At 60.4% G+C, this 25,007-nt stretch overlaps 1 protein-coding gene across 4 annotated transcripts in view; it reads left to right on the forward strand.

Moving 5' to 3' along the window:
* OLFM1 (olfactomedin 1) overlaps positions 1-24,625 on the forward strand; it is a 37,388-nt gene extending 12,763 nt beyond the window's left edge. The window contains exons 2-6 of one of the 4 annotated variants that reach the window (XM_040461516.1): positions 1,936-2,085; positions 6,712-6,867; positions 8,790-9,009; positions 16,158-16,264; positions 23,167-24,625. In XM_040461516.1, coding sequence (XP_040317450.1) covers positions 1,936-2,085; positions 6,712-6,867; positions 8,790-9,009; positions 16,158-16,264; positions 23,167-23,841 — 1,308 coding nt within the window. In that variant the 3' untranslated portion in view covers positions 23,842-24,625. Of the gene's footprint in view, positions 1-1,935; positions 2,086-2,524; positions 2,645-6,711; positions 6,868-7,257; positions 7,327-8,272; positions 8,606-8,789; positions 9,010-16,157; positions 16,265-23,166 lie in introns of those variants that run through there. The other 3 variants (XM_040461517.1, XR_005786472.1, XM_040461518.1) reach the window with 3 other exon arrangements.
* The last annotated feature ends 382 nt before the right edge of the window (positions 24,626-25,007 follow it).

The following is a 25,007-nucleotide window of genomic DNA, read 5'->3' on the forward strand; positions in this document are numbered from 1 at the left end:
GTAAGTCCCCGCCGCCACCCCGCGGGCCCTGCCGCCCGCTCCCTCCGACCCCGACCCCTGGCTGGGCGGCGCCGAGCGGGGGCGCGGGGGCGCGGGGCCAAGGGCACAGGCAGGGGTCCCCGGCGGCGGCTCTCCCCCACGCTACCGCCGGCGGGGGTGACCGTGCCCCCCGCGCTTGCCCCGCCGGCCGGCACCCCGCCCCGGTCCCCCAGGGGCGCGCCTCCTTCCTTTGCCGGGGTTTCCTCTCGGGGCAGGGGGCCTCAGGGACTCGGAGGCCTGGAGTCCGCATCAACTAATATTAAGTCCCTCGCGGACAAGGTCAGGAAACTGAGTCAGGGGACTTGGGGACTTGTCCAAGGTCACTCAGCAAGTAAGGGGTGGGGACGCGGTGCTCCACCCTGTCAGGGCTGGTCCAGCCAGGGCTCGAGCGGAGCCCGCCCTACTTTGTCAAAGCCAGACGGACTGCCGGAGTGTGCCAGCGGCCGTTGGGGGAGCTGGCGGCTGCGAGTCCCCAAGCCAGGTCCCTGACGGTCCCGGCCGTGGTGGCCAGGGAGGGTGCAGTGGCCCTGGGGGGCACTGCCTGTGGAGCTGGCCCCTCCTGTCCCCTCTGCCCCTCTGCCTTGCCTCCCAGGTGGCTTTTCCTCCCTCATCAAGGCCTTGGGTGGGGTGGGGGGGTGGGGGGGAGGGGGCGGGTGGCGAGTGGCCGGGCGCCTGTGGGCAGGCCTGAGTCGGATGTTGGCTGGAGCCACTGGGAGGCAGGCCGAGCGGGAAGCAGCCCTGAGCGGAGGGGAACGGAGGAAGGAAGGACCCCAGGCGGGCCCCTCCTGGTGGGGAATGAAGGGGGGCGGGCAGGAGGCTCCTCTCCCACCTGGTTTGTGCTGCCCTGGGCACAGGTCTCCGTGTGAGCCCCTCCTGAGACCCTTGTCACGTTCACGTGCCGTTTCAAGTGCTTCCAGTGCTCTCATAATGACTTTGCTCCCGGGTCTGGGTCCTAAGCCTCTGGGGTTGGCAATGAATGAAACAAATGTATCGACTACTATAGGTTCTCCTCCGGCCGGGCTAAAAATAGCAGGGAGGTGACCTGAGGCGCCTGCGCAGGCTGCCGAGGAGGGTCTGTGCTCAGGGAGTGTTTTCCCACAGCAGCGTCCACCCTGTGCCCCTGGCGCTCGGGACCCCGAGCCGGGCGGCAAGGTGACACCGGCCACACACGGCCTCCGGTTCCTTGGTGGGTCCTTGGGCATACCCCGGGACCGAGGCTGGGTGTGAACGCCATGCGGCCAGAAACTTGGTGACATCCACTGAAGGACCGCGCGTGGCAGCCGGGTCGGAAGCCTGGCGCTTCCTCCGGCGGCCTCTGCCGGGGTGCCGGGGACGCTCGGGGCTCGGGGCTCGGGGCGTTGCGGCTCTGGGCCGACGGGCGGCTGGATCCCGGGTTCTGCCGCGGGTGCCGCCACATCCCTTCGCGTCAGGGACGGCGGAGCGAGGCTGCGCCAGCCACCCCTGCGCGCCCTGTGGGGAGGAGATCTTTCTGAATTACGTGCTGCGAGTGAACCGGCCACTTGCTTTCCTCCCTGGCTCCTCGCCGGCTTGCGGCCTCTTCCCTCCCGTCCTCCTAACCTATCAATTTGGTCAGATGCCAGAATCCAAACATCCCTGGAATTTAAAAATGCCCTGGATTGGAAAAAAAGAATTAAAAGAGTCGTGTCGGTTTCACTTCCTTCTGGCCCTGGGGACGCTGATAGGAGATCGCCCCTTTGTTCTCGGGGGCCCCTTTCCCTCCCCGTGGTCACACCCAACGCGTCTTTGGACCGTTTCTGCCCTTTTTTCCTGGAGGCTGGACTCTGACAGTCCTCCCCGGGTGTCTTTCCTGCTGCACTGCCTTACGGTCTGACCTCTCTCTCCCTCTCGCTCCCTCACCACCACCCCCCCCTCCAGGTGTTGCCCACCAACCCCGAGGAGAGCTGGCAGGTTTATAGTTCTGCCCAAGACAGCGAGGGCAGGTGTATCTGCACAGTGGTCGCCCCCCAGCAGACCATGTGTTCACGGGACGCCCGCACGAAACAGCTCAGGCAGCTGCTGGAGAAGGTGAGTCCGCGTGGGGCGTGTGTGTGTGTGTGTGTGCGCGTGTGCGCGTGTGCGCACGCCCACACCAGCACCAAGGCTCGGCCAGCCTGCAGGGTCTGTCCTGCCTCAAGACCTCCCTCTTTCTTGGCACGTCCACACTCAGAATGTTTGTGAACGAGTGACTGAGTGAATGGATGGGTGCGGAACCCTCAAGGATGGCCCAGGAGGAGACGAGTAGACCCCGCCGGTCGCTGCAGGCTCCCCTGAGGAGCCACGTGGGAGCGGGGTGCGGGGACGCGGGGTGCTTTCTTTCGCTGCCACCATCTCTTGGTCCCTCCTGGGGACCCGCAGTCCAGGGGGCTGGGGGCTGGCGCCGAGCAGCTCCGCGGGGGGCATTCTTGCAGCCCTTTGGATTTTGCCCCTGGGGCTCTCCCCCTGCCCCCCCCCCACAGCAGGCCTTCGGGAGCAAAATCACACTGGGTCCTCACCTTTGCACCCACTGTGAACGGCACCGTGTGGCTCAAATACACACTCGGAAGCCATCGTTCCAGATAATCTCCACGAGGATCATGTAAACTTGGTGAGATTTTTCACCCCGTTTCAAGAATGGAAGTCAGAGGGTGGACCACCTGTCCCGAGCCAAGCAGCTGGCTCTGGGGGGGGAGGGGGGGGCCGGCACTCAAACCGCAGAGTGGCGCCCCCGCCTGGCGTCCTCCGCCCCCCCCCCCCAGAGCTGTGCACGCACACACACCACCCACGGACACACATGGACACAGCACGCACAGGCACACGCACACGCCATGCACAGGGCCACCTACACACCCCCCCACACACCACACATACCCCGTGGACATCCCACGTACACAGTCACACACACGCCAGTAAAACTGTACGTTGGCCTTTGTTGAGGACACGAGGGGAGGCGCCGGCCGAGCCGTGAGGGTCTTGGGGCAGGTCAGGTCGCTGGCAGGGGGACCGCCTTGTGGTGCTAGGTCAGGACCTTTTCGTTTGGGCCCCGCCCAACCACCACCCCTCACAGGACCAGGTCCCAGTTTGGCCTCAGTTTCCCGAAGTGTGGAGGGAAGGGGGCGATGAGCGATTCCGGGGTGGGGGGGGGCGGGGGGCACTGCCAGCTCTGCTCATGGGGAGGAAGAAGGGAGGCCGAGGCTCTGGGCGGCGCTGGGCTGTGGCTCCTGCTCCCCTTTAAGGACAGTGTGGTCTCTGTTCTCATCTCTAGCCCACCCAGTACATCACTTGCAAGGAATTAATGTAAAACGCATTTAGCAGATTCCACAAACGTTCATTAACACCAAACTAGACCAAAGCCTAATTGGGCCTTTAATTATTCAGAATTGCAGAGGCAGGAGGTGGAGCTTGAAGGGGCCTCTGGGACAGCTGAGGCCGGGCTGGGGGGCGGGGATGGGGGCGGGGCCGAGATGGGCCGAGGGGGGCGGGGCGGGGGGGGGGGGGGGCCCTGACTGGGGGCAGGGCTGGGGGGCCGGGCTTGGGGGCCTGCCTGGCGTCGGGGCTGGGGGGGGGGGGGGGGGGCGGGCGGGGGGGCGGGGCTGGGGGCGGGGCTGGGGGCGGGGCTGGGGGCCCGTGAGGAAGAACCTCGAGCTCTTGGGGGAGGTGCTTTCTGGATTCCAGAAAGCTCTCAGAGCCGGTAAAGCGCCGGCCTGGGAGCCCTCTTTTCTACCTACGGACGCCACCGCGCCACGGCTTAACGATTTAAGGCCCTATTTTACACCCCGGTGGGCACCGTGTTTTCAGAGGGCAGCAGCTTTTGTTGTAAAAGAGGGGGCTTCAGCGTTCTCGTCGTGGGGCCTCCCTCCGGTCGCCGCCCCCCCTTCTCTTGCCGTGGGGAGCGTGCACCGAGCTGTGCGGGTCTGATCGTGCGTGCCGTCGGTGGGGCCGGGGTCCCAGCCGGCCACCTCGCGTCTAGTTCTGTGTCTCCCCGGCCTGGCTTCACGTGAACCCACCCGGGGGGCTTCCCGCGGTGGAGTCGTGGGCGCACGCCCGGAGCCCTTGGGAGGGGCACTGCCTGCTGCCGCCAGGGCCTGACCGCTAACTAGCCCGGTTCTGCCGCGGGGCCGGGGGCGGGGGGGATGAGGGCCCCTGGAAACCCACAGAGTGGAAAAGGCCTGCGGGGGGCCGGGGGCTCTGTTTCTGTTCCCCTCGAGGAAGCCACCTGCCCTGAATTTGGAAGCGTGGGTTTTGGAGTCAGCCCAGGCCTTGAATCGTGGCTGGCCGCCCTGTGGCGGCAGACAGTCTGCTCGACCTCTCTGAGCCTGGCTCTCCTTATGCAGAAAGTGGGACCGGAAATAGCGTTCGCCAACCGGGGTTTCATAGAGCTTGAACGGAGTAGTGACGTGATGGGCTTAGCCCACTGCCTGGAACACTGAAGACATTCAGTAAATAATTAGGGTTCGCTAATCCCTGGAGGCCGGGTGTGCCTGTTGCTTGTCGCTGCCCCTCCCCCGCTTTCCCAGCTCCTGCTCCCACGCTGGGCAGAGCGTGGGGGAGGGGGGGGGTCGGTGTCATTTAGCAGCTGCGTGACCTTGAGCTCGTAGGTCTGCTTCGCAGGGACACATCCAGCGGGAGAGAGGGTGGGTGGCCCCGGGCCGGGTCTTCCGGCGCTCCTGGGAGTGGTTGTGCCCTTCCGCTTTGTGACCCGCCAGAGAGGAGGATCCACCCTCCCTGGAGGTGGGAGAGGCAGAGGGAGAGTCGCGTTTTGTGTTAAGGCAGCTGGGTAGCTTGGCATCCTTAAATTTTGTTTTCTAAATCTTAAATTTGATCTTATTTAAAATTGGTTACAAGCCTTCCTTCCCTGGCAAATGAAAAGCCCGCTGTGCAGCGTGTGGCCCCTGTTGGCGGATGGAGACTGGAGCCGGCGGACCCAGTGGCTTCTGCTCTGCCCACGGAGGCCCTTGCTCCTGGGGAATCGGATGTCCCAGGAGAGGAGGGGAGAGGGGTCTGGACCGGGGGCGCCATTTGTGTTCCTGCTCCCAGCATTGTGGCTGCTGGGGGGACACTCCCCACGTTATGATGTGTGGGCCTCCTGCTGTGGTTACAGGAGTGAATGAGGCCCAGCCCCCTCCCACCCCCTGGCTGTTGAAGCAGATGAGTGGGTTGCTGCCCTGCAGGCATGGCGCCCACAAGGTAGTGCTGTTTCCAAGCAGTGTGCAGCCACTCCTGGCTTGGCGCATCCTGGAAGCCTCCCCGGAGGAGGTGGTGTTCGGGCTGGGCTTTAAGGTAACCAAAACTCACGAGTCTTCTCAAAGGGAGTGCTGTAGTTACTCAGTGTGAGGAGGTAAGACAGCCAGGTCCCCGTGAAACGTCTAAAGAGAAAGGATCCGAGAGAGTCAGAGTCACCCACGTACTGTATTTTACAAACGTGAATTTTTAAACTGAGTTTCTGTGTTACTTTTAAATAACTAACCGTAAAATTCCAGGCATTTCAAAGTGCTGCAATGAGTAATATCAATTTTTCTCCCACTGAGAAGCCTTTTAGATGTGCTCTTTTATTTTATTTTATTTTGTTTTATTTGTGGGGGTGGAGGACGCACAGGAGGCACAGAAACCGAACCACTACCAGCTTTTCACTGGCCAAGTCCGGCTACGTGTCATACCCAAATGATTCTGTTTCTAAAAGGGAGAGCGTTTTCAAAGGCAGCGGAATAGCAGAGCTGAAAGTTCGCGGTTGTAAAGGTGTCGTCCTCCCTCGTAATTGGATTGGACTCTAGGGAAAGTGACCCAAACACCGCTGCAGCAACCCTGAGCTCCGTTCTGCCTCCCCACCGCCCCAAATGCCTGTGCCCAGGAGCACGAGCCCCTTTCCCGAAAATAAAACTCCCTGGCGGGTGGCTGCTCTGAAACTGTTTTCTTTTAAGCTCCCTGGAATCCCGTTGAATATTAAAGTTCCATCTTGAGGCTGGACTCAATTCTGGTCTGCCTGCAAAGATGTAAAACAGTGATTATTCATTTGCTGGGTGATCGATTCCTGACTGTATGTTCGGAATGCACATGTTTGCAGAGCAGTCATCTACCTGTGATACCGCGGGGCGTGATGGATGGTGTGCAGGATGGGGAAAGGGGTTGATAGAGAGTCAGGGAGAACCGTTCTCTTGTTCCTTGGTTCCACGCTCCTGCCATCAGCCTTGGCAACAGGACGGCTGGGAGATTTAGGAGGAGAGAGAGGCTCTTCCTGGGGTGGGGGCAGCCCAAAGGCACTATTCGTCTTTCTTGGTATGCGTGCCTGCCTGACTGGTTTCATCCTGCAGAGTAGAGAGACTTAAACACAATCCCTGACCCAGGGAAGAAAAAGAGCCACCCAAAGCCATGTGCCTGGAGCCGTGACCAGGGAGGACCTGAAGCTCCGGAACCCCTGATTGGCAGCCCTGGCTGCAAGGAAAAACATTCCGGAACGTGGCAGGCGAAATGTTTACCAAAGCAATTTGCTCTGTTTGGGGAGTCCTTGGTCATAACACTCCCCGGTGTTGGTGATTAACTAGTAAATGATGTGTGGGCTGCTTCTGGTTCCCTGTGTGTTGGCCGTGTGGAAAAGGTCGCGGTCGTGCATTAGAAGGCAAATACGATGGGCGGGCACCTGCTACGGCTCCTTCCTTGAACCTGTTGCCTTTTTGACAGGTGCAGAACATGTCTCAGTCCATAGAGGTCCTGGACAGGCGGACTCAGAGAGACTTACAGTACGTGGAAAAGATGGAGAACCAGATGAAGGGGCTGGAGTCCAAGTTCAGACAGGTGGAGGAGAGCCACAGGCAGCACCTGGCCAGGCAGTTCAAGGTAAGTGTGTCCCTCCTCCTCCGAGACCGGGCTTGGTTTCCCTTCAGGCTTCGCCCCTTCCCTCTGGAAATAGAAACCGGGAGCCCGGGGAGGAGCCCGGCGAGAATCGCCCTTTGTAAGGGGGCTGCTGTCCTTGGAAATAGACAGGCAGCCTGTCCCCGCCCTGGTTTGGCGAACGACACCTTGAAAGGGGCGGGCTGAGGAATGGCTTTCAGACCCCCGTGAGCTTCTGAGGCAGGTCACAGATTGGCCGGGAAGGGACATGATTGGTCGTTGTCATTCTCAAGCTGCTGCAGGTAAATCACATTAGCCAAGGATTAGCCTCATTGATTAGAGCCGTTTCTGAGCGGGGATCACTCAGGGCAATTTTTCACATCTGACCTAATTTAGCCATGACAAGGCACACTGTAGATTTGCAGGGAAGAAGGAGAGAGACACCAACATCTTTCTCACTTCCTGGTAAGTGTTTCTCCCCCCCCCCCCACCCCCCCCGGGTAACTCTGGACATTAAAGCCAGAGTTGGCCCTAAAATTATATATACATATGTAGAAATATGTATATATACATTTCTGCTTGAGTCAGCTTCAACATGTTCAAATTGAAAAATTGTACGCACCTCAATTAAGGTATACATGCATGTTAATTAGCAGTCTAGCCCAGATATAAACGAACAGGTCAAATTACACAACCCTGCTTGACTAGAAGTTGCTGATGCTCCGTCTTCCTGTCCTTTTTATGCTAATGTTTTCCTTCGATGTGCTCCCTGCATGAAGCAAGAACTAATCCGCTTTTAAGAGCGATACATTACGTAGGCAAAATGGCAGGCTAACGAAGTCATAAATCTGTATTATAAATAAAACGATAGCAGGCCCGAGCCTGTTGAGGAGAAATGAAGCGATTGCTCACGTCGGAGGCAGCTGAACACGGTGTCCTTGCTCCTGACACGTCCCTGCGAGTTATCTCAGAGAGAGATTTTGACCTGCTTGACCAAAAAGAGTTTGTGTCTCTCCCTGAAAGGGCAGCATTCATTTCTTTCTCCGTGGTAGACTCAGATTCCCCCAAAGACGAGGGTGCCTTTAGCCGCCGAGGGCTAGCCGCGCGGCGCTGGTACTGTGCACACAGGCATCCCCCTCCCGGTTCCAAAATCGGGGGCAATATGGCCCCGGGGGAGGAGAAGCAGCCCCTTGCCTTTGACCATGCTTTCATTGCACTGAGAATTTCAACAGGAATTGCGAGGGAAGCTCTGTAACTGTTAAAGCAGTTGGTTTGGACGAAATCTAGCATTGCAGTGTGATTTTTTTTTTTTTTTTAAGTGACCATGAAAATATTTGTCTATTAATGGCTGTCTGTTTAAGGCAAGCTAGTGAGGCAGCTCTTCAACAGTATTTCATTTTCTTGCTTGCAGGGCTAACTTAAAAGCATTTTTTCAATGCTGCACTGACTGAAGAGGCAGTCCACTCCCATGTAACCATGAAAGAGGGTCAGAGAGCTTGGGCACCATGCATTTCTGCTACTATTTCCCAATACTTAGCACCATATCACTAAGGAACCTTGAATACAACCAGGATCCTCTTTTGCATGTGACTGTAGATGCATTTCATGGATAGTTTGAACCCTTGTCGATGCATTTTTTGAAAAAGAAAAAAAAAAAAAAAAAAAGAAACTTTGTGTGTGTGACTAAAAGCATGTAACCTTAAGATGTTGCATTCTAAACTGACAATAAAGACTTTCCCAAATATGTTGGTGTTCCGGAGACTGTTTAATATGCTTTTCTACCCCGTTTGGACCAGCATACGTAAACCTATAAAGAAAGCAGGAAGGTGCACACCCTCCCTCCCCCCGGGGAGAGAAGCCAGGCCAAGGCAGGGTGTGGCAAGTTTTTGCACGCAGAGCACTGAACCCAGCTTATTTTGACCTTGCAGGCGATAAAAGCGAAAATGGATGAACTTAGGCCTTTGATACCTGTGTTGGAGGAGTACAAGGCCGATGCCAAATTGGTATTGCAGTTTAAAGAGGAGGTCCAGAACCTGACGTCAGTGCTTAACGAGCTGCAAGAGGAGATTGGCGCCTATGACTACGATGAACTGCAGAGCAGAGTGTCCAATCTTGAAGAAAGGCTCCGTGCATGCATGCAAAAACTAGGTAGGACCAGAACCCTGCGGGGGCGCGGCTCTGCTCCGCCCACCTCCGCTCCCACACAGGCTTAGGGAGTGGTGCTGAAGCGGACAGCGCCCGCCTGGCTTCAGAGAGGCCCCGGGCAGGGCTCCCGCCTAGGCTCCCCGGTAGGCGGCACTCAGGCTAGGGCACTGTCCCACCCCGTGCAGAGAAGGCCAGCTCGCAGACCCCGTGGAGTCGCACATCTGGAGAAGGCATCAGATGCCACACACCATCTGAAGGATGTGTATGCGTGTGTGCGTGTGTGTGTGTGTGCGCGCGCGTGTGTCCCGGGTGAGTTTAGGACACCAGTTCGATAGGGCTGGAAACGTACATCTCAGATTCTCTCCGGGTTGGGGACAGGGGCTGAGGAAACTCCCAAGAGAACGCATCGGGCGTAGTTTGAATAAAAGAGAAGAGAAACTCCGGTCACACCACGGTAGAGGACTTGCCGTTCACGGGGAGTAAAGGCACGAGTCCCTCCCGACAGCCTGGATAGAGCAGCTCCTCTGAGCCCACCGGCCCCTCCACCCTGTTGCCCTATTCCGGGAAGGACCCCCGCCGCTGGGGGAACCCCTTCGGGTTCTTGGGATCAATACCCGCTCGCCTTGTCAACTCTCCCGTGGATTGCTTCCACAAGTCGTGGCTCGTTAGCGTCTGGGTCCGCTCTTCTAGCACGTTTCAGTTTTTCCAATTAATCCTTGGGTTTTCTTACCGAGACTCGCTGGCCCTTGTCACCTGCCGTTTTTTGACACCAAGGTGGTTTGTGTCCCTGCCGTGTACTTCTTAGTGTGATGGAGGGTCATTTTGACTTATAAAGAAGCTTCCCTTAGGTTTTTCTCTGATATTCTAACTTGATTCCCTTTATGTTCCCTCTCCCCCCACACACAAAAACACACCCCAAATGCCTCTTTATAAACTTACAACGTCCCGAAGGTCACAAATGCTTTTTAAAATCCCTAGTGCCATGAGGTGAAAGGGAATGTCCAGAGAGCGAGGAAGGAGTCGGCAGGGCCCCCTCCCCCACCCCCCGCACCCGTTTGAGCCGGTCCGAACATCCAGATTACCTCAAATGCCGTTCTAGGCACCTCAGCAAAGGCAGACGCTTGTTACATACCTCAGCCCCGGAGGGGACAGCGAGAGGCGTTGGGAGTTTAATCTGGTTTACCGTGGGCACTTACGCCATGTCACATGAGGGGTCGTCTGCTGCGTTTTTCCAGTGACGTGGTTCACCGCACCCCAGTGTCGGGGGCTGGGGGACCCGGGACCTGTTCTGACACTGCAGGGGTCCGTGTGGATGTTCGAATGTTCACAATGATGGGGCTATGTGTAAGACGATGGGCTGTGTGGTTCTTACCATTGGGCACAGGTTTGGGTTTCTAGCCACAATTACCCCACGCTGACCATCGCCTCTCTCTGGCCACACCCTGCCAACACCCCCACTGAGAGGTCTGTCCCAGCCTCTGAGGACTCTGTGGGTGGGGGAGGGCTCATTGACTATGTTTTCCCTCGCTGGGATATAGACTGTGTATACCAGTGGGAAATGGCGATGAAACCTCCATGCTTTCCGAGTCAGGGCTCCGGGAGCAAAACGGAAATTCAGAGCGGAAAGTTACCAAGGCAGAGAAGCCGCAGGCCTCTCCGAGGGGGATGCCACCCCCTAAAAACACTTGGCCTATTTTTAGAAGCTGCGTGAATTTTCCTTGCGACTTTGAACCTTGCGGCTTTCACGTGGTTCCCCCGGGGCCGCCAAAATGGTTGATTTGGGAGCAAAGAGAGAGGACCAGTCCCGGGGACCGCATTCTCTACGTGTCGGGAGTGCAGCCGTGTGGTCTCGCCTCTGCGTTTCTTTGTTCAGAAACACCTTGACTTGTAGATAGACCCACTGAATCAGAGTCTGCAGGTGGGGCCCAGGGATCTGCATCTAACCAGCACCCGGGCGATTCAGGTAAACAACGCCAAAGCGGGAGAACCCTCGGTCTGGGGCCGGCAGTGCGGTAAAGTAGTTAAGTGCTGCTCTGTGGCCGTGTGACTCTGCCAAGGCACTGCCACCTGTTTTATCTGTACGGCGAGGGTGTAGGAGTCCCCGTGCCCTGGGGTCGCGGTGGAAGTCCAGGGACACCGTTCCCATCATGGCTGCGCACTGCATCTGGCAGAGTAGGGCGTGACAGGTAGGCAAGCAGGGAGGGAGGGAGGGAGGTAGTAGGTGATAGGTAGGCAGCCAGTTAGGAAGTAGGTGATAGATAACTAGGTGGACAGGCAGAGAGCAGAGGATAGGTGAGTAGGTAGGGAGGTAGGCGGGCAGACAGTCAGTCAGTCGATAGATGAACGGACAGGTGGGTGAGCAGGTGTGGGGGTAGATAGACAGTGGATGATACAGTGAGCAGTAGCTGTCCCATTCCCTGGGCTGTCACTTAGGCTCAGTAACTTAAGGACCACACTCCCGTCCTGCGGCTGCCGATTTGGTCTTTATTTCCGCCTTGCAAACGGGCCCCATCGTAGCGGCCCCGTTCGCTTGCTTGGAGCTTCCGGTGAGCACGAAGCACAGAGCCCGCCTCCCGCTCCGTGGGGGCTGGTGGCTCCGTGGGGGCTGGTGGCTGGGGCTCCCGCAGCTCCCCGGCCGCCCCCCCCCCCCCCCCCCCGCCCTGCCCCGGTGCCTTGGTGCCTTGGTCTCCAGGCTGTCTCTTGGTCCTTGGCTTGCCAAACGGCACCTCGTGACCTTCCCGGTGTGACGGTGCAGCGCCTCTAATCAGGGTTCTCCTTGTGGCCGCCTTCTCTTTAGGTCCACGATGCTGGTAATCCCTGACCCCAAAACATACACAGGGAAAAACAAACAAGGTTCCATTTGTTTTGTGTCTGTTGGTAAAGATTTCTCTCTCAAGGGGATTGTATGTTTTTCCCGATGGCCCCGCCAGAAAAAAACGACTCTGAAACTCCTTTTCTAAAACTGGAGGGGGGCTCAGCGTCTCTGGGCATTCCTCTGCGGGGGGGGCCGCCCCCCCCACTTCCGGCCACACCCCTGCAGCTCCTCTCGTTCCCAGATGAGCGAGCACCACGGTTGCCCAGCGGCCCTGTCCCCCGAGCTGGGGCGTGAAACTTCACTGCCTCCCTGGGAGGAGCCTGCGGAGTCAGGTGACCCAGCAGCTACACCAGCCGAGCCAGAGACTCGGGATCCAGTGCAAAATGTTGTTCGTACATCAACGCATCCTGAGCGTGTCGTGTGCCTGCTAGCTTCAGGCCTCAGTTTTCCTGTCTTTAAGAACGGGGGCAGGGATAGCTGATTTTAGGGCTTCCCGCATTATACCATCCTGGGTGGGAAAGAAGTACCCAGACACCCAGAGCACTACAGTCTGGGGTGGCGGGGTGGGGGGGATTTTCTTGTCCCACGGAGAGCACATCTGAGTGAAGCCCCGGGGCATCACCGACCCCACCAGCCCAGCGTGCACATTGCTAGCCATCAGACTGTAGACGTTTTTGCCAGTTTTGGGTGTCGGGCATGGCGCTTTGCCTCGGCACTGTTTCCTAGGCTCGCTCTCCTGGAGGAGGCAAGCCTGAAGCCTCCCTCCTGTGCTCTGGCCCTGGAGGTGTGGCGGGTTCAGGGAGGCAGAGGGATCGGCCCTGACCTGCTCCCAGGGGCCTGCAGGGGCCGGTGAGTGAGCTGCTGGCCCAAGGGTGCTGCGTCCCGTCGACGCTTGAGAACTGAGTGTGGGTGCCTCTGCCTGCAGGAGACCCCGAGGGGGTGGCGGGGAGGAAGCAGACCCGCATCCAAGGCCCTCCTCACATCTTGGCCCTGGTGGGATCCTGGCAGGGCCGGCGTCGCCTTCTGGAGTCCTCCCAGGAAGCGCTCAAGATTATGCCTGGTGAGAGGTCTCCTGACGCCTGCCCTGCCCTGCCCGTGAGCCGAGGCGGGGTGAGTGGCCCTCTCCGGGTGCCCCTCCCAGGCTCCAGGGCTGTGTGCAGCCTGAGCTCTGTCCTCAGGCCGCTCTCCCTGCAAGGACACGGGTCTGCCACGCTCCCAGCTTTGTGAACTGTTCCCAGTCCTTGAGGGATGAAAACTGGGAGCAAGGGAGACCAAAAGCCCGGGGGGCCCGGCCTGCCTGCCGCGGGGCCGTCGACCCCACGGTCTGGTCTCTCTTTGGCGGGCGTGTCACCCCGGACCTGCTCAAGGCTCCTCGTGGAGACTGTCCAGGCTGTTGTCAGAAGCGAGTTCCTTCTAGGAATATGGCAAGAGGCAAATGACTTCGTCTGCAGGACACTGCCTCGTCCGGGCTCCCGGCTCTGCGGGCATCCTCCCTCCTGAGACCCGTCCTGGGCTCTCGAGGGCGGCCGTGCGGGCCCAGCAACTCCGCCCCCTCCAAGCTGCACCTGCGCAGGGGCGCTTCCCGAGCCTCCTCCCCGCCTTACGCACATCCTGAGCCCTCGTGACAGAAAGGGACACCTACCTTCCTGAACTGAATGTGCCAAGACTCTTCCGTGAGGCCCTGCCACAGGGCTCTCTGAGATCATGTCAGCTCCCGAGGTCACGGCAGAACCCGTCTGGACAGAGAACCAAAAATAACTCCCTGACTCAAGCAGGGCTGGCTGCCTCCAGCCCCATAGGCCCTGCTCCCCTGCTCCGCAGCCCAGGCCAGGAGGCTCACGGTGGGCAGGACGTGGTGCAGCGGTTCAGGGCAGCCGTGACCCCGACTCTACTGGGGGCGAACCCCGTCTTCTCCACAGCCGTAGTCTGAGTTCACAGCCATGATCGTGGCTGCTGCCCCCACTGAGCACTGATTCACATCAGTTGCCCTCCTGGACTCTCCCCCCTGGTCAACCCCTTCAGTCTCCACTGCTCCCCTCTGAGTTCGTGGAAAAGGAAGAAGGTCTGTGCCTCACTCCGGGGAGGGTGACCCTCGCTCTCTTGCTGTCCCCTGTGCTGGGCACATAGCGGAGCAGTAGACTCGTGAGGATTTTCTGAGGGGAGTAATTTCACCTCTAAGTACCTGAGCTGAGCGATCACTCACTCGCTCACTCACTCGTTCACAGACAGCTCCCCAGGCTGGGCCTTGCGGAAAGAGCGTGAGTGCAACGGGCTTACTGCCTGGGGCGGTTAGACCGGGCCGCTTGGGTCCACGGCCCCAGGAAGTGTGTGGTCGTGAGCATGAGTCAGTGGGGACAAGGTGGGCAGAGTTCAGAAGGCAGAGGTCTCGGGAAGAGGCGTGGGTTTGGGCCAAGCCACAGGGGACCGGCGGGAGGGCGGGGGGGAGCCAGGGTGGGGGGGTGCATTCCAGGTGGAGGGAACAGCCCCAGCAAAGTGTGGAGGCAGGAAGGGCCTGGCATCTGAGCCGAGCTGAGGCGTTGGCCCGCTCTTTGCCTTCTGAGTACGGCGTGGGGGACAGATATCTGTTCTCCTTCGGGCAGTCATCGTCCAGCACAGTGGGGGGTGTGGCTGCACAGACTTGGCCGGAACTTCGGTGTGCGATTGGATAGAAACCCGCAGGCCCGCTGGGTTCCCCAAGCCATGACATCCTTGGGGGCGATGGCCCCTTTGGACTCCTCCTTCCAGGCAGGACCGCTGTCCCCTGGCTCAGCGGTGGGGAGGCCGGAGGGGTCCCTGGTCAGCATCTCCAGATTCCCACCCAGTTCAGAGAAGCTGCTGTCTCCTGGCAGCCCAGAGCCCCCAGGTCACAGGAACCCTACCCGGCAGAGGGGGACACCAGCCTTAGGTCCTGCTTCTCCCACGTTCCCCCTCCTCCAGACCAAACACTTAGGGAACCCCACCCCGAATCCTCAAGAGGCGCGTTAGGTGAAAAGTTGGTACGGGCTCTCCTGAGATTTCCGAGAACCCACCCGCTTTTTCTTACTTCTAGTCCCTGTAGACGCTGGCTAACCTTGGACGGCCGTCCAGTCCCCTCGTCCACCCTCTCTCCTCCCACAGAGCGGGGACAGGGCCCGGCAAGCTTGCTGTGATTCTCGGAGACCTGGCCCGCCTGCAGCCTGCGAGCCATGGCTGCTGCCCGGAAGCTCGGTCTGTGAGGGGACAGTACTTACGTGGGAGAGCACACGATTGCTCCTGAAGGCGGAACAGACAGGAAATCTGGAGAAGGGGAAGGGATAGGCGGGTAAAAATAGGTGTGGACTCAAGGCAGCAGCCGGGAGCAGGGCGGCACCACCGATGGGAATTTGGAGGCGAAGCCAGCCCCGCTCCTGCCTGCTGGTGGCTCTTACCTACCCCGCCACGGCCTCCGTGCTCCCGCCAGGCACTGGGCCGCAATGTCAGGGGTCTGTCTCGGCAGTCTTGTGCGATGATGCTAATGTATATACTCACCCCGCTTTAAGTTCATAGAGACTAGTCTCTCAGGCCTGGCCTGCCGTGCGCTTTGCCGGATTATCCTGGCTAAACTGTGTCCCCGGGTTAAGTCACTGACAATCTTCCGAAAACTCCCGAATCTTCTTGGGACCTTGCGGACCGCATGTCAGCGTGCTGATAGGCTCCTATGGGTCAGGAGCGCCCTGTGGCCAGGATTCTGGAAGGCCTGAGTGGCTGTGCACACAGGCTGGTGTTCGCCCGAGAGTGGAGTCTTTGCTGGGCCGACAGGTGCAGCCTGGGAGGCCCATGGGACTGTGGGAAGGGTGCTGGGTCCCAGCCTCAGCGGTGCCGAGTGGCTGTGTGGCCCTGAGTCCGTCCCGGCCCTCAGGCCACATCCGAGGGCCCCTCTGTCCCTCTGCCCTGCTCCATCAATGCCTCCAGGGTCCCTGCTCTCAGGCTGCAGGGCTCCCCCCAGGCAGAAGGGAGCTTCTCCCTCTGCGGGAGAGGCTCGCAGGCTGTCCGGCAGAGGAGGAGCTGGCCACTCCCCTAGTCTGGTTCTGACTGATGGAGGGGCGCAGAGCAACGGGCTCCTCCCAGAGAGGCGCCTCGGGGCCCAGGCGACACCTTGCAGGGAGCCCTGGGGTGACCCCGCAGCACGGGACCTTCGGATGCACCCTGCCATCTCTCCGGCCGCGTTATGGGCTGGGGCTGGGGCTGAGCCCATTGCCCAGGAAAACAAGGGTGGCCGTTAGACCGAGAGGGGTGGAGGGGACCCGCGTCCTCCTGCGGTGGGAGGCTGGGGTCGGGCCGGGGGACTCACCCTTCTGCACTGTGCACTGTCTTCCAGCTTGTGGCAAGCTGACGGGCATCAGTGACCCCGTGACCATCAAGACCTCTGGCTCGAGGTTCGGGTCCTGGATGACAGACCCTCTGGCCCCCGAAGGGGATAACAGGGTAAGTGCCCCCCCCCCCCCCGCCCGTCGGGCCGGGGGGGGGGGTTGTTTGGACAAGAGTGCCCTCGTGGGCCAGGCGAGCCTGTCTCCGTCCCCCGTGTGTCTGGCCCTCGCTCCGATGCCTGGGTGCCCACCCACCCAGAAAACCACTCCAGCGGTTGTGGCTTGAGCACAGCCTGGGGCCCCTGGGGGTGCGTTCCCGGGCCCAGGCGGCTTTGCAGAGGGGCCCAGGTCCCTCGCTGAGGTCCCTGTGCTAACCCAGAGCCCCAGACCACAGGGATGGGTCGCTGTATGAGACCCTGAGAGTGATCGCGGTGACTGTCAGAGCAGGTGGATCCGTGCATAGCCTCCGAGGCTCGACTCTGTCTCTCTGGCTGGGGACGGGGGGCAGGGGCGGGGAGGAGAGGAGAGGGAGGGGGCGGGGGTGCTTGGAGTCCTTGTCCCTGGCTGCGGCCGCCCCAGAGGTTTCCAGCCCCATCTCTGCTCCGGGAGAACTGCTTGGCCTTCCTTACTTTAATGACATCTCATTTGTATTTCATTTGTTATTCCTTTCAAGGCTGATGGAAACTCGCGTTCCTTTTTGATTTAGGGAAGAGGCTGTGTTCTTTTTTTTCTAGACTTCTCCCCTGGGTAAAAACGCAGAAAAGGAGAGAAGCGCAGGGCCTAGGTTGTGGTGTTTGAGCCCCTTTGGGGTGTGGGTGCGAGGGCTGGCTGGCTGAGCGCAGGGACGCCCGCACAGAGCTGTGACGGTGGCACTTAGAGCCTCCACCGGGGGAAGACTCGCCCGGGGTTCCCAGGGGAAGAAGGACAGAGTCTGGGCCACGCTGTCGCTGTCCCGCGGCCATGCGCCCCGGCCCCGCGTGAACAGGCCAGACTCCGGGGCGGTTCCTGCCCTGCTTCCCCCTTGTTTTCAGGGGGTTGCGGGACATTTGGAAACTGATCACTTTCGTAAAAAGTCTCACCTCTTCCTTCAGGCAGGATTGAGAGCAGGGTGGCGGGGTGGGGGGGGGGGCGGTTAGAAATCCGAGACCTTCTAAGGGCCTTGTCTGGGCGACTCTAATGGGAAGGGGTGGGTGGCTTTCTCTCCCCGAGATTCCTGATCCCCCCAGCTCCCCTCCCCCACTCGCACGCCTGCCGGGAAGCATGAGGCATCAGCTCTTGTATTTGGGACAAGGGGCACACTTCCTCCTGGGGAAGGTGGGTGGGGGACAGTGACTGTGGGCTCTCTGGGAGCCTGAGACTTGTCTGCCCACCCTCCCGCCCCCACCTGGGGCGCCTTCCTGCCTTCCTGGCGTCCTCCAGCCCCTGCTGCGGAGGACTCTGGGGGGGCCGGCCAGGGACTGACTGCAAACCCGGGATATGCGTGCAGACACGGGACACGGGCGTTTCCGTTCTGTTTCCAGAGTCTGGACGGTCAGCTGGCGTTGGCAAGTTTTCTGACGGTTTGATTGGCTAGTTGTTATCCGGATCGGTTTTCTGGTCCACATCCCTCGTGGCGAACCCCAGCTCTGCTCTGGGGCGGCACTCGGGAAACAAAAACGAGGCGCGCAGGCAGGGCCCCGAGAGAGCGCCGCTCTCCGTGCCGGCACCGCTCACGCACTCAGGCGTGCGCGCAGGTCCGTCAACACAAGGGAAGGTAGCGGCTGGGCCTCGACACGCGTGCCTGCCCCGGTCGGGCCTCCCGCGACCCTCCAGCCACCCGCCAGTGTGGAGACCACCCTTACGTCTGCCGTTTGATGAGAAAACCCGGGTCCGGTCTCTTGCCTAAGGTCTCAGGAAAGGTCGGTCCGTGGGTTTATTAACGAACATGTGCAGCAGGCTGAGTCTCCCGAGACCACGCTCTCCCCACCTCCTGCCTGCAGCCCGCCTCCCCGCCCCCTACACACACACACACACACACACACACACCCCCAGACAGGCCCTTGGGGAGCCTGGAGCCAGAACCAGTGACCTCGGTCGCTGCGGAGAATGAACCCGAGTCGGGGGCACTGAGCCCGCGTCTGACGCTGCAGACGTGCCTCTGGCCCCCGTTTTGATGTCGCTTTCCTTTGTTGTAAACAGCACCGGGCAGAGGATCTCTCTTCCCAGAGATACCACGTGTCGGGGCTCCTGGAGGCCCAGCTGTTTGCCCGCCCCGAACAGGGAGAATGGAGGTGTGCGGGGCTGTTGAGGGCTGATGCATGCTCTTGATAATTAGACATCTATTTTCTGCTCGATGACTCAATCGCCCTCCAGGAGAGGAGGCCCTGGTGACGGACAGAGCGTGCCGGAGAGGGACGGCGGGAGGAGGCTTCGCGGGGAGCCGCCAGCAAGGGGAAGGGAGGAGCCGGGGCTGGCTGGTGGGGGCCGCCGGGCGCTGGGCGTTCGGCAGCTCAGAGCCCGGCCCCCCCGTGTGGTTGGGGCTGATCGGAGCCGCACGCTTAGCACGGCCACCGCCAGCTCCCAGCCGGCTGCGCGACGCGTCCCCGGGCCCTGCCGTTGATGTGGAAGCGTGCTGTTTCGTGTGATCTGTTTCGTGTTCCCGTCCGGGGTGTCCCACGCACGCGGGAGACCAGTAACCTGCTCCAAAGGGAAACAGGAATCCGTGTCAGTGTCGGGGGCAGGCGCAGCGAGAGGCGCGCGGCCGGAGGCCGGGGGCGGGGAAGTTGCGCGGGGGTCCTTGGCGGCAGTGGGGGGGACCCACGGGGGGCCGCAGAGTAGAAGCCACAGCCTGCTGCTTCCCGATGCCCTTGCGCTGAGGTGTTAGAACAAGGTTAGCTCAGGGCGCCTTTGTGTTCTTCCTTGACTCCTTTATTAAGCACCAGCTGTGTGCCAGGTGCTATGCTGGCCTCTGGTGTCCTTCCACTGTGTCCAGATGCTGCCTTCTCTCGGCTGTGACAGGCCCACACGCTTGTGGTGGCACCGGGACTCCAGAAGCTCTTAACCCTGATGCCGGGCTGTATCCGCCTCCCCACCCCCAGGAGACCCCTTGCCCTGATTCTGAGACCTGTTGCCTGCTCTGTGGACCAACCTTCTAGAGTCCAGAACACCTTCCTTCCTATTGGCTGGCTTCTGCCGTGGATGTCCCAGGCGTCAGTCCCTCTGTGTCTACATCTGTTTTCTTAGGACAGCAGTCATGGGACTTAGGGCCCACCCTAACCCAGAGGCCCTCACCTGGAGATCCTTAACGATGTCTGCAAAACTCTCTTTTCCAAACAAGGTCACATTTAGAGGTTCCTGAATGTGGACATATCTTTGGGGGGGGCCGCCATTCACCCCACTACAAAATTGAGAGCTCCCTGCCCCGGGGGGTTCCGGGGGAGCGTAGGAAACGGCCTCTGGGTGGTGAGCCTGGTCAGTGGGGGGAGAGGGCATCGCGGTGGGAGCATCTCTCAGTCCCCGGGAGCCAGGGACTTGGCCTGGCAGGTGCAGAGGCAGCCGGAAGCTGGAAGCTGGGGAGAGTGATGGTCTGGGGGTTCACTCGGCATCAGGCCCCGGAGCCAGCAGGAAGCTGATGGCATAACTGAGGGCACGGGGGCACAGGCCACTGGTTCCATCGTGAGATGCGCTCTGAAGCAGCCTGCTGTGGCCACGGCCGCCTCTGAGCCTCTGACATAGGAGGCCAGTGGAGAGCACTCGGGGTCACGTCATCCATGCCGCGTTCTGTGAAGGGGAAACTGAGGCCAGGCAGAGACCGAGGGTCCGCGCCTGTATCTGGGACGATCTCTCCAGGAGGACTGGTCGTCCACAGGGCCCTTCCTCAAGATCACTGGCGCCTACGAAGGTCAAGGTGGGTGTGTTTCTGAATCCGGCCTCGCCCAGGGAAAGTCGTGTCTGCTTAGGCTCCTAAGCAGGAGCAAAAGAAACCTCGGGCCTGGGTGTCGCCCACACCCGCTTGCCATGCACCACACAGGTGTGCGGCCCTCTTCCTAGGAGGGGAAGGGAGGGTTTCGGTGGTCTTCAGCCAGGGGCATTTCCGGGCTCCAGGGCAAGACCTTGCGCCCTGCGGGCATAATGCCCGGTTCCGGGCCAGGCCAGCACCCCCGTGGCTCATCGGCCCCGCCGGCTGACACTGGGGACAGCATCACTCTGTACGGAGGAGGGTGGTCCACAGCCCCCTGGCCTCTCCCCCCTGGATGTCAGGGGCACCCCCATCCCCGGGGCAGAGCCCCTCCTGGCTGGGAGCCCGGGGCCTGGCCACCTGGTGTGGGCATAGCTTCTGCCCACTGGCAGACCCACCAGACCCCTCTGGCCTCAGCTTTCTGTCTGAATGGGGGTAACAGCCCTCTCGGCACTCGGGTGGGTGTGAGAACCAGAAGCGGCAGGGGGCCAGTCCCGGCCACGGAGTCCCGTGTGTGTGAAGACAGACCTGTGCCCGGGCTTCTAGACACGCGGTGCTGACCTGGGCCTTTACCTGGGTGGCCAGCCTTGGGTCTCAGGCGGAAGAGGAGTCCTTCCGGGAAGCACGAGTGCCCAGAGATGAAAAAGGTCTCCCGCCCCCACCCGGCTGTGAATGCCAAGTGCCCAAACATCTGGTAGGGTCTGGCCTCCAGCCGGGAGCTGGGGCCTGGGCCACCCTTTTGCGGCCGCCCCACACGTTCCAGAAGCTCAGCCTTGCGGGAGGGAGCCTTGGCCTTGGACCTGGGCTGGGAGCCAGAACTCTCGAACAGTCGGTTTCTCAAAGGGACCCCCCTGCTTATCTGCTCTGGGCCGGGCCCTGGGCTGCCCGGGAGGGGACACGGGGAGACGGCCTGGCCCCACACTCGCCCTGTGTAGCTGGGGTAATGGTTTTCCACTTGGTTTGTCTAATCCAGAGATGGGTCGTAAAAATCTTGGTGCTGGGGCCACGGTGGAAACCAGTCATGTGGGAGTGGTGGGGCCAGGAGGCGAGGAGCCCAGGCTGAGAGTCCCGGGAGGAGCCAGGCAGGGTCAGGTCCACGGCAAAGCAGCGGGGGCTCCAAGCCGGAGGGTCCGACCTCACCTGGAAGCTTTAACCAACGCGCGTGCCTGGCCGCATCCCTGGAGTCCGGTGTGATCTTTCTGGGGAGTGGGAGTGCCCCGGGGCTCGGGGGGCAGCCGGGTTCCAGGCTCTAGGGGCTCAGCTGTGGGGGTTCAAGACGAGGCCGGAGAGTGGGGATTCCGTGTGAGCCTGGGGACGTGGAAAGGAGGGAACAGGCATTCCGGTCGGGAGAGGAGAGTGAGGAGAGGTGCCCTCTGTGAAGGCAGGGACCCCTCCTCTCGGGGCCCGTGGGGCTGTGATCATGTGCCTCTTTCTGCATAGAGTGTCTTGTCTCTTTGTGGTTAAACATTTAGCCCCTTGTGCTGATGTTCCCTCCCAGCCTAAATTGCATTTTCCAAAAGCATGGTACCCTGCATCCAATTTGCTAATTTCCGGAAAGAAAAGGCAGTTTACAAATCTGAGCAATTCGATGCCCGTTTCACCCATCTCTGCCCACGGCAAAGAGGCACCGGACCCTGGGGGTCTCTCGGGTCACAGGCCCACTCGTGGGGGAGGAGATGTCTGTGCTCATTCAGAGAGGGAGAGAGACAGTTCCTGCAGGCACGGGTCAGGAGAGGGTTTGGGGGGGTGTCATTGGAGCCTGATCTTGGAATCAGTAGTGAGCTCCCCGTCTCAGGAGAGAGCCAGGCGGAGGCAGGAGGGCCACCCGTCGGCCGCGCAGTCACGGCCTCCGAAACCCCTTGATTCACGGCACTTGCCCGTTCTGATCCCAGACCCCCATCACCGTGGGCTGGTCTGCGGGGGGTGGGCTAAGGGTAATAAAAGCCTCCAGACGAGACCCGGGTTTTTTGGCATGTGTGTGTGTGTGTGTGTGTGTGTGTGTTTATCTCATTAAAAACAGAAAGCGCACCTGCCTCTAAGCATCCGAATGGATGCCTCAGGAGCGAGGTTATGATTTTTTGTAAATTTTTTAACGCGTGTGTAATGCCATGTCTGAAAGCCCCACACCCTTAATCTCTCCTGCAGCCGGCAGAGCCCTTGATGGACAAAGCAGCTGTCTCATTGCCAGACAGATGCACTGGGGGTGGCATTAGCCCGGCAGATTTTCCTCTGACTGCTTTCTAATTTGCTCCCGTATTGGTGGAAAATGACTAAAGCGTTTTGTACAAAGTCTAGACCGCTTTCGAGTCAACTGGCATTTAAGCGAGAATCGGAAATCTCTTCCACTGTGGCCCCAAATGGGGGCCACGACTGGGTTTGTTATCGTGGTGGCTTGTGACACCGGGGGCCCTGCACGAAGCCCACATTCTTCCTGGAGAAAAATCCCCCGCGTTGGGTGTGACAGAGAGATCCCATGCGCGGCGCCCCAAACGCCAAATCGGTGCCTTCCTGCCCTGCAGGCAGGGCAGCCGTGACGGCCTGGAGGGGCGAGAGGTCCCGTGTTCGGCGGCCCCTGGCTCTCGGGGGCTGGCCCTCCGTGGCGCCCTTGGCGATGGGCCCCCACGCCACAGGAGCCGCTGGCGGTTGCGGGCGTTCTCATCCGGCGCCGTCTCGCTGGCTTGGGGGTTCGTACCCTGATGGAGTCCCTTCCTTCCCCCCATGAGTGTGAGCACCTGCTGTGTACCCGGCTGGAGAGGGAGCAGTGGACACAGCCCGAGCAGAGGGCTTCATTTCGGGGCCGGCGGCCCCCAAGCCCCCTCTGTAGGGTGTGCTTCCCCCAGCCCTTCTCTGAACCGGACCCTTCTCTCCAGGCGGGGAGCAGCCCTGGGCCCTTGGACACGCGCCCTGCGGGCTCGGAGGGGGGACATGACGGGACCCCGTGTGGCCTCCCTGGTTCTCTCGGTGCCGGCCCGATGCCCGGTAGATTGAACCCGGAGTCGGGGAGGGTGGGGGGGAGTTGGTCCGAGGGGGGAGCCCTCCCCCCACCCCACCCCCAGCGGCTGACGGGTGTGCCCTCTCCGCAGGTTTGGTACATGGACGGCTACCACAACAACCGCTTCGTCCGCGAGTACAAGTCCATGGCCGACTTCATGACCACGGACAATTTCACGTCGCACCGCCTCCCGCACCCCTGGTCCGGCACGGGGCAGGTGGTCTACAATGGCTCCATCTACTTCAACAAGTTCCAAAGCCACATCGTCATCAGGTTCGACCTGAAGACGGAGGCCATCCTCAAGACTCGCAGCCTGGACTACGCCGGGTACAACAACATGTATCACTACGCCTGGGGCGGCCACTCGGACATCGACCTCATGGTGGACGAGAACGGGCTGTGGGCCGTCTACGCCACCAACCAGAACGCCGGCAACATCGTGATCAGCAAGCTGGACCCCGTGTCCCTGCAGGTGCTACAGACCTGGAACACGAGCTACCCCAAGCGCAGCGCCGGCGAGGCCTTCATCATCTGCGGGACCCTCTACGTCACCAACGGCTACTCGGGGGGCACCAAGGTCCACTACGCGTACCAGACCAACGCCTCCACCTACGAGTACATCGACATCCCCTTCCAGAACAAGTACTCCCACATCTCCATGTTGGATTACAACCCCAAGGACCGCGCCCTGTACGCCTGGAACAACGGCCACCAGATCCTCTACAACGTCACCCTGTTCCACGTCATCCGGTCCGATGAGTTGTAGTCGTGCCCGCCCGGAGGCCGAGGGTCCGTGTCCTCACCCGCGTGGGAGTCTCTGCGAAGCAGCTGCCAACATCAGCTCACGATGCTAATCATACACTGACTTCGAAACGATCATCAGCAGCGTTCTCTCCGTGCACTTCTGGTCCGAGCAAGAGGGCGACACCCTTGGGAAGAGACCCCCGTCTTTGCAGCTGGAACTGCAGTCCAGGGCTCCCTGACCCCCCCCCCCCACCCCCAAGCGCCGCCCCCGCCCGGCCCCCTTTCCGGTCAAACAATCTCATACAGAAGCAAGGCAATGACTGTTGGCCGGCTCTCGGCCGAGAACAACCACTGTCAGGTCGCATGGACATCCCCCCCTAGATCGTGCCCAGCTCCGGTGGACGTGAGTGCCGTGTCCCGACCAGGGCTCCCCCCCCACCCCCGCCCCGGGCCGCTCGGGGCGTCCGCAGGGGCCGACGTAGGCTAGTGTAACTCATCCGTGACGGCTGCCGTCTCTCCACCTCGTGTCCTGTCTTAGCTGAGCTGAGGCTCGGCGTCCCCACGGACCCGCGTGGAGCGGATGGCCGCAGCGCCCACTTGTTTGAGCTTGTGTCCCCCGTAGATATATCGTGCCGCGTCCGTCTGTCCTTTCCTTGAGGCGGTAGCTCTGTGTGTTCAGTTGATGCTGTGAACGTTGTAAATGCCGTGCCGTAGTTTGGGGTAATAAGTGGATGGTTTTTGTTTCCAAAAAGAAAAAAAAAAAAAAATACTCAGTGTTCACCCTTAGAAAGAGGTAATCAAGTTCATGTTGATAGTAATCGAAGGAATTCTACTCCTCTTGTTAAATTACTCGGTGATGTAACCATGGGTGGCGAGGGCTTGTCTGGGGAAACTCCGTTTCCAGCGGGAAAGGAACGTTCCTGAGGGTAACAGAACGCGGGACGTACAGGTTTTAAGTAGAAATGAACAATAAAGACAGTAGGAGATACTGTTCCCTTTGTCATTCCTGAGGCTTTGGAAGGGACGGAGACTCCGGCCCCTTGTGACGTATTCCAGAGTCTGGGCGGTCCTCTGCCCCGGAGGACACACGCTCTCCACGGGTCTCTAACCCCCATCCCCCCACCACCGCCACCAAAAGCCTGAGAACCAGCCTGGGGCTCCACGCCCCCCGGGGTGAATCTGAATGCG

This window comes from Herpailurus yagouaroundi, unplaced genomic scaffold, assembly GCF_014898765.1.
Source record: "Herpailurus yagouaroundi ecotype Mexico unplaced genomic scaffold, PumYag 267, whole genome shotgun sequence".
Lineage (NCBI taxonomy): Eukaryota > Metazoa > Chordata > Mammalia > Carnivora > Felidae > Herpailurus > Herpailurus yagouaroundi.